Source organism: Equus przewalskii, chromosome 4 (genome assembly GCF_037783145.1).
Source record: "Equus przewalskii isolate Varuska chromosome 4, EquPr2, whole genome shotgun sequence".
In the NCBI taxonomy this organism is placed as follows: Eukaryota; Metazoa; Chordata; class Mammalia; order Perissodactyla; family Equidae; genus Equus; species Equus przewalskii.
The window spans coordinates 95,553,343-95,562,414 of record NC_091834.1 but is presented as its reverse complement, the minus strand read 5'-3'; the positions used below and the strand labels follow the sequence as shown (position 1 = coordinate 95,562,414).

Sequence of the window (9,072 nt, the reverse complement as noted above, 5' to 3'; positions counted from 1 at the left end):
GAAATCTAAAATCAAGATAAGATGGAGATGTTAAGAACAGATAGAGATAACACCTAAATGCATAATAAATGAAAATTGAATCTGGAATTGAGAAATGGCCAGGCATTCTAACCCCACAGGTCTGCTCTGTCCTCTGTCCCAAGCTGAGGGTGGGGCTGTAGTTCCCCTGTGCTCATCCTTATGCAGGTTTTCCAGAGTCCAGCTCCTAAAGCCCTTCAGACTAACACTAGATGCTGGGGATCCCAAATGCCTGGGTATGAGCCATGGGGTCCATCCTCCATCAGGATGAACAGGAGGAAGTAGCATTGATCAGAGAGGAGGGTGGGTCAGTCACTCCATATGCCTGAGGGGTGTTGCTTTCTCCAAATCAGAAGGTAGGTCTTTGAAGGGCAGAACTCCATAGACACTCCTGAGACACGGCCAGATCCAGCATGACACTTTTATTACCTTAGTCTATTTCAGATTCAGGGAAGCAGAGAGAAGGGACAGACATGCAGAAAGGAGATAAAAGGTAGACAGAGAATAACTCTTTAGGAACACAGATTGGAAGCACGTAAATGACACTCTAGGGTAAGGATTAAGAACAACCCAGGATACACTTTTGGAGCTGGTCTCAGGAATCCTTTTTCTTGACCTGAGGAAGAGAGGACATTGTCAGGGTCCTGGTGGCCAAGGACCAGCAAGTGGGGGTCAGAGGAGCCTGACTCTGGGGACTGATTTTGGATAAGACTTGTTGATTCTCCCCCCCCTCCGATGCTGGATTCTGTAGTGATCTCTGCGCTTTGCCCCAGTCTGGGAGCCCCATTATACTTTCCTTGGGATGGCAGGACATTTCAGGGCTGAGGTCAGGCTCTGAGATGCCCTGATATCCCATGTATGATGTTCCGCCTTCTCCCTCCAATAACCTGCCCATCGTGCCCTCCTCTTTACCATGGCCATCAGCACGAGGGCGCTGACCAGTACAGCATACAGGGTGGCCTTCCCCAGAAGAATCTCATAGAGGATGGTGGCAGACAGGACCCCTCGCTGATAGGACACTGTTGGTGGGAAGGGAGAGCAGGTAGGTACCTGTGAGCAGGTGTCTCTGCCTCACCCCCAGGGTCCATGGGTTCTCTATTCTCTGATTCCAGAGCAAAGACCATGGGAGATGGAAAGAAAAAAGAAGAGGCTCACTTACCTGAGCTGAGGCCACAGTCTGAAAGAAAGAAAGGGGAGAAAATGGGATGAGTAGAGCATGTCACTACTTAAAGTCACTGAGCCTTAAGTCAACCTTTTAAGTCATAGGCTCATAGGCCACAAAAACATAACAGCCAGAGGGTTCAGTCAGCCTCCTTGGACAGCCCTGGAGCTGTCTTCCTCATGCTGCTGCGATGTCAGAAGCATCCTCATTGTAACCTCAGGCAACTAGGACCAGTGAGGGGGTGGGAGGCCGGTAGTGAGGGACCCCATCAGCACAGCCGTGTTGGGCTGAGCATCTGGGGGAAGAACTAGCCTGAGATGCCCTGCTCTCCTTCATGGTGGGCTTTACTCTTCCCTCTCCCACTCCTATCCCTTTTTTCTCTATCTAGTCTTTCTGGTCTTCTACCTGGATCTCTCCCTTTCTCTCTAGTCTGACTCAGTCCTTGCCTAAGCCTCCCAGGCCCCACTCACCTGCTCTGCCCCAGGCCTCAGCACTGATGTTCTGCCTGACAGGTTTGGTCCGGTTCTCTTTCCACTCATCGTTCTCCGCGAGGCCGAAGAACTGGACTTGGCAGCGGAAGTGGTTGCGGGGGTTGTGCCAGAAGGCAGCAGAGACCCTCAGCCGGCTGCTCAGACAGTAGCTGGGGTTTTCATCATCTGACTGCTCCCTGTAGGGCTGAGGGTCCGTGCTGACCCCAGTCTGGACTTCCTTCCCATTCACCCACCAGCTCAGCTCCACGTGGTCGGGGTAGAAGCCTGTGGCCAGGCACACGAGCGTGGCCTTCTCGGTGCGGGAGATCTCTGCTTCCGAAGGTTCAAACACAGCCACCTTGGGTAGGGTCACCTGGTTCAGGTTCTCTGGAAGGGAAGAAGAGTTGGGGCCAGGACTGCCCTGAGAGCTGTCTGGGTTTGGTAGGGGCTCTGCAAGTGTGTGTGAGGGAGAGAGGGGCCGGGAAAGGGGTCATGATGAAGCAAAATTATGTAGTAGTACGTCCTTTTTTTTTGAGTGTTACTGCCCCATCCTCTGTGATTATTCTCCCTCTGCCTGGCTGTCCTCTGTATTTACCCTATGGTTAGGCAGTGTCCACTGTCTCTCCATCTTCCTAAGCTGGCATTAAGAATGGCACTGCCTAACATTCTGAATAAAGTCCCTTTATTGACATTGTTTGATTTCTTCTCCATCAATGAAAGCTTACCAGTCTACTTCTCACCATATTATGTAGTAGTTATTTAAATGGAGCACTGGATTGGAATCAGAATAACAGGATCCAAATCTTAGAACTGACTTTGCCCACCAATGTGACTTTAGGACCATCTCTTAATATCTCTGCTTGTGAAGGGAGAATCATAACACTGACTTTCCAGAGTGGGTGTGGAGATTAAACAACATAGGATTCAGAAAGCCCGTGTCCTCAGCTGGGTTATTTGTATCTGAATCTGAGTGGCTGAGTAGTAAAGGGAAATTGGGGAAAAGGAGGGTCGTTTTGGGGCTGGGACTTTTCTTCAGATGCCAATACAGAAATGGCATCTTTTTGTGCGCTCATGTGAGGGCATCTTATTGTATTATTCTGTGCTCATGAGAATGGGAGGTGCTCTGACTTTTCTGTGGTTCACGAGGTCATCCTAGCCATTCCTCCACCTTCAGGTACCCGCTGAGTTTCCTCAGCTCAGACCGATTGCAGTCTCCCCTTACTTCAAATTCAGGCATTCTTCAACCTTCTTTGCTCTTCTGCTTCCAAATGGTATCCTTTCCCCTACCAGCAAGCTTCCTAAATAAGTACCTCAGATCATCAGAGCAACTTCTTGCTACTAGTTGTCTGGATACTATTTTGTCTAAGCCGCCCCTCTATGGAATCTTAGGCGCCTCAGTGAAGGCATTCCCGTTAAAGCCCATGCAGAGCTCTCATCTGACTGGCTCATTTCTTCTGGGCCTGCTCTCCATTCATTTCACCCTGTTCTTTGCTTTCCATTTATGTTTGTTGCTGTTTCTGAGCAATTCTATTAAAATTAAGAAATCTCACTCTCATGAGAATCTAGTTTAGGTTGCAAGACGGAGAAAATGCTCTTCTAACTGACACTTCACATTCCTATGGATGTGACCTAACTTCCAGGGTCAGCTTCATGGGTATGTGACCTGTGCAATCACACAGGACGCCATGCTTAGAAGGGCCCATGCTTGGTGTAATAGCTGCTGTAAACTTTTTGAAATTCTAAGTATTTTTTTTAACAAGAGCCCCTGGGTTTTCATTTTGAGGTGGTCCTGCCTCCCCTCACGTCAGCTCCTCCACCCGCAACTCCTGCCTTGCTCATCACTCCCATGTCCTTAGGTCTTTACTGGCTGACCCAGCCCCAAATAGTGATAATATCCTAACTCATATCTGCAGTGCTGGCTCCATCAGTCTTTCTGCTCTCAGCCTGGTTATTTCTCTCTCTGTCTCAAAGACCCTGCCTCTGGGATCCTACCAGCTCTCCAGATGGACCACAGAATGTACTCCTCTGACCTCCTCACCAGCAAACACTCAGTCCTTATTGTAAAAAATTAAAGCTGTCCTTTGAGCCATGTATGAGGCTCCCCATGATGTTTATTGATATGATGGGCAGGACAAACAGAAGCAGGACCTGAAGCACTGTCTACACGGCTCCATGGTGAGGATGGGATCAGTTATCCTCTGTGTCTGGGAATCCCCGCGGGGTGTGGGGGGCTTGCATATGTGGGTGTAAGCGTGTGTACTAGTGAGCGTCTGTTTGCATATGCTCTGCTTATGGGTTGGTCTTGCCTCGGGCAGAATTGTGAAGTTCATCTTTCCTGTTCCCAGCCCATCTCTCACACATACCCAGCCTTCTATTGTCCACAAGCCAAACCCTGCCACTCCCTTGGCACTGGGCTTCCCGCTCCCACTGCAGTGACCACCTAGGGGAGGGGTGGGGAAGGGAAGCACTGAATTACAACCATCCACTGTTTGCTGGATACTCCACATGTAGATTGTCTTGGAACCCTCAGAGCAATATTAAGTGGGAATTACTGTTGGTACTGCAGAGCAGAGGGAGCCTGAGGTCCACACAGTCAATTGTCCAGGGTCACCCCATCATTAGAGAGCCAGGCATTGGGACCCAGGTTTATCTGGTCCTAAAGGTTCCGTCTTTTCTCACCCGCAGGTGATGACAGGAACCCAGCACTTCCTGGGGGCACACTTAGCTGAGTCTCCTTGGCTACAGTTCAATGAGTCTAAATACAATCCCCGCTTGTTGTCATCAAATAATCCGAGTTAAGATACCAGTATTATGAGTTACTTCCCCTCTCTGGCTCAATGCTCTCATCACCAGGTGACATTTAAGGTCCCTTTCCAGCTCTAAGAGCCTCCTGGGGCTTTTCCTAACCTCACAGCAAACTATCTGCATTTCAATGTGTGTTTGTGACAAAGGAACTTCCTGCACCATCTAGGCTGTTTAACCTAGAATACTAGTGCCAGGACAGATTTCAGGCTGGGGGGATGGGACGCATTGGGGTGAATGCACCCCAGTGTCTGAGGTCCCCATCCAGCCCACAGCGGGAACGAATGCTGTACACAGAGCCCTGGCCCTCAGGGGGCTGAGGCTTAGGAAGAGGGAGGCAGAGGTTTTAAATCCAATTTTAAATCCACGTTTCTAAGCAGTAAATCAACAGACCCAGGCGTGTTTTGATTCCCTTCCTCACTGACTCATGTTTCTTTCTGTTCTCTCTAGTCCACTCTAGTTTGTCATCCTTTTTCCCCTCTGCTCAGCGCTCCCTCCATCTACACCTCCCAGGAGTCGGCTCAGCCCGCCGCCCAGGTCCGTCTCTGCTTTTTCTGCCCCTCGGCTCTTTTCCCCCAGCATGTAGCAGCTACATCCCCTCCTACTCCTCCCCCAGCCCAAGTTTTCCCTTCTCAGGCTTTCTTTCCAATGTGGCAGCTCTCAGAGTCCTAATAAATCCTCTCCTTCTCCACCGCTCACCCAGTCTCTAAATACCTCAGAGAAAAAAGGGGATCAAAACCTCCCTTTCCCTCCGTCCTTGTTCCCGGACCGTGAGTACTCCATCCCCTCTGCCCCGCTTGCAGAGTTGGCTTCACAGACCGACGACTCGCGCGTCCCAGCTCCGGCCCACCCCACCCTTCTCCGGGGACCGAGGGACTGGGGCTGGAAGGCGGGGAGGCGTCCAAATCTTACCTATGACCGTGAGCTTGGTGCCGGAGCCGAAGTACTGCTCGTAAGAGCACGGAGACCAAGCCCCACACGTAAACCCCTCAGCGCCCCAGCCGCCTCCCGCACCCGGGTCCCAGCCGGGTCCCGCGCCTGGCTGCAGCGCTGGGGAGGGTACCAGGTGCCGAGATCAGGAACGGCCCTGGGCCCCGCTGCCTGGGCTGCTGGTCCCGTGGCTACTCACCCACGACGGTCAGCCGGCTGCCGGCCCCGAAAGTCTGGTCGGCGCCGGAAAGCACAGCCCCAGAGCTTCTGCCCAAAACCAGGTCCGCCGCCCGCCCGCTCCAGCCCCTCCGCGCCGCCGCGCTTACCCAGCACGAAGAGCCGCGTGCCGGGCCCGAAGTACTGCGTCTCTGAGGTCACGGCCCCCGAGCCCCGCGCAAAAACCCACCGCGCGTCCCGCCCCGCGTCCCCGCTTACCTAGCACCGACAGCCGAGTACCCGGGCCGAAGTACTGAGTATTTTGGCTCACAGCCCCCGGGCGCAGCACAAAAACGGGCCCCTCCACCCTCTTGGTGTCCCAGAGCGCCCCACTCCCGCTCCCGGTTCCACGGGCGCCCCGCTTACCTAGCACGGTCAGCCGGGTGCCCTGGCCGAAATATTGAGGGTCTGTACTCACAGCCCCGAGCCCCAGGACAAAAACCCGGAGGTGCCCTCTCCTGCTGCCCCGGACTCAGACCAGGTCCCGCCAACCAGGAGCTCTCCATCGCGCACCCAGCACCCGGAGCCGGAGTGGCAGGCCCAGGCGCCAAGCCTAGCTTCTGAGCACAGCCCCAAATGGAGCTGGGCAGCTGCCCACCTCTTTCCATCCAGCCCCACGGAACGCCCTGGGACACCCTACTGTCCTCCTTACCGAGCACAGTCAGCTTGGAACCGTCCCCAAAGAACAGCTGCCCCGTGTTCGCACAGCCCTGGGGACCCAGGAGCAAACCCTGCCTTCCCGGACTTAGGGACCCAGGAAGGTCCAGAGCCCACTGCCCAAGGGCCCGGTTTAGGGGGTCCTCGAGGCTGAGCGGTCCACCCATCTTCCCAGCCAGAGGGGCCAGTCTTACCTAGCACAGTGAGCCGAGTCCCTGGCCCGAAGAACAGCTCATTGTAAGAGCACAGTGGGAAGGGGCTGCCAAGAATTCCTCCCCCTTCCCCACCTCTCTTGGCACAGACTGAGGGCCACCCTCCTTCTTCGTGTCTTCTCTCTTCCCATTTCCAGAATTAGCTGGACATGGTAATCTGGACATTGCATGATGCCACCCCCAGTTTGCAGAGGAGAATCAACTTAGCTTGGGGGCAATCCAGTGGACTTGAAACCTGTCGGAGTATTAATGGTGGTGGTTGAGCTGGACTTGAGAAGTGTTCCAGGCCAGACCCTGCCTCATACAAATAATCTGTAACCCCTCTGGCCTTAGTTTTTTCACCTGAAAAATGGGGAAAAACTATCTTTCCCACAGGGTTGTTGTGGGTGCCAAATGAATTACGCATGTGCAAGTACTTTGTCAAAGGGCACATTTTGTGAGAAGCACTGAATGGTGATCCCACTTGGATGCCTTGGTCCTTCACAGTCCTAGGAAGCTGAGTCTGGAGCAAGAAGAAGCAGAGATGTTCATTGAGTCCAAGTCTGTGCAAGACCATGTCAGGGTCTAGCTCCAGAGACCTCTCCAACTTCTCTCCCCATCCCAGAGCAGATTCCCGGGGCTGTGCGGGGTGTTTTCTGAGGCAGGGCTTTTTGTAAAAGCACCTCCTTTACCTGAATCATCGTGCTCCACCCCCCAGTCCCCACAATGTTACACTATGATTCAAAAATGTTTCCTCCTCTCTGAACCCCCTCCCCCAACCACTGGGCAGCGGCAGGAAGCACAGGTGGCAGAGGTTGGTCTGGTTGAGTGGGGCTGGGAAAAGACAAATTCAGAGTGCCTTTGAAGTGGAGAGCGGCTTGGGGAAGGTCGTGGTGCTAGTGGAGGGGGAGGCACAGAGAGGCCCTGCCCTGGAACGTATACCACTCTGAGGAGATCTTCTATGTCATCAGGACTCCCCTCTGGGACTCTGTGCCCACCTGCACAGACTGGCATTTATAGTGAGGTGGGGTGGGAGGAGCGAGGGGTGGGATCGATAGAGCAGGTGATGGCAACTTATAGCACGAGGACAGACAGCCTGGAAACCTCTATACTTTCCCAGTGCTTCCTGAACCAAGTCTAAGCTTCCTATCCTTCATTTATCCCACAAATGTTTAATGAACATCTGCTATGTGCCAGGCCTCTGCTGGTTGCAAGGATCCGAGTCTATCCTCAGTGGCATGCACCAACCTGCCTTTCAGCTTTGTATTTTATTACTCCTATCACTGACCCTTGCACTCCGCTAAATGAAAATACCCAGAAGTACCTGACCCTGTTGTTTCAGTCATGCCTCTGACTGTCATGATCACTCTCCCATTTGGATAATTGAGACCAGTTCTTCCTTTGAAGACACTGCCACCTTCTCACCTCTCATTAGTTTTTCCTGCTAATCCCAGTCAGGCACTGAGGGCTAGTCTCTGCTATTTCAAAACATCATCTTGTACTTCCGCTGCTTCTATTCATGAATTATCCCCCTTGTGAACAGGTAAGCTTCTTGCACACTATAATTTGGATATCTTTCTATTCTTGAAGGTTAATAGCAAAACATTGCAATAATGTGTGCTTAATGAGTGCACACATTCATGTATGTGAATTTACGTATAGGCATATAGACACGCACATGTATGTTACAACAGAAGGGGAAGGCTGTGTGTGCGGTCTTAAGTGAAAGGGGAGACGGATGTTTAAGGCAGGACTTATCTGCTCCTGAATTGGGTCACTTTGGGTTCACTCGTTTATTCATCTATTTAGTCAAAGATAATTTATTGGCTTTCTACACTGAACCAAGGTACTATACCATATCTCAGAGATGCTATAATAAAACACATCCCTGTGACCAAGGAGCTGCAGTCAAGTGGGGGTGTCAGATAAGTAAAGAGGTAGTTTCCATCCAGTGTGGTAAGTGTCATGAGGGAGGTGCACAGGACGCTGTGATAACAGAATATAGGGTGCATTTAATCCAACCTCAGGGGAGTAAGGGGCAAGGAAGCTCCAGAGAAGGCTTCTTGCAGGAGTAAAACAGCATTACATCTTTAAGGATAAGTAGAAGTTAGAGTACCATGTCATTCTGGTAGAGGAGTGCAAAATTGCCTGAAAGCAAGTGGCTCAGGGGGTTCAGGGATGAGAGAAGCGAGGTGCATGTGGAATAAGAGGTGGAGGACAATCATGGGTCCTATATGCCATCATAAGGACTTTGGACTACATCACAATGGTGACAGTGAGACAACAAAAGGCTGTTGCAGGATTTCTAGAAATAGGATAGGGCTGATTCTTCATTTTAGGGAAATTTTATTTTCTATCCTTCCAGGAGTGATCAGGGGACATGTTCACATTCATTTAATTCACTAGAGAGAAATTTATAAATGGATTTTTAACTTAAACTGGAGGATACATCTGCTACTGAGAACCAATAGCCAAGTCAGTACATTCTCTTCTCAGCTAGGAAGCCTCCACGGCGATAAATGAAGATTAGAGTGTACTCAGTGAGACAGCTGAAAGGAATGTGGGCAATAGAGATAAAGCCAAGCTTTGTTAGCCAGGGGCATATGGCCAGTTGGCAGATGGACAC

General features: G+C 51.5%; 1 gene segment (V, D, J or C); it reads right to left on the bottom strand.

The window, feature by feature from the left end:
- Positions 1-425: 425 nt before the first annotated feature.
- On the bottom strand, positions 426-6,104 carry LOC103563213 (T cell receptor beta constant 1-like). The segment is given in 6 exon segments: positions 426-634; positions 931-1,037; positions 1,178-1,195; positions 1,651-2,037; positions 5,582-5,748; positions 5,965-6,104. Coding segments are annotated over 6 exon segments (840 nt in total).
- Between the last annotated feature and the right edge of the window lie 2,968 nt (positions 6,105-9,072).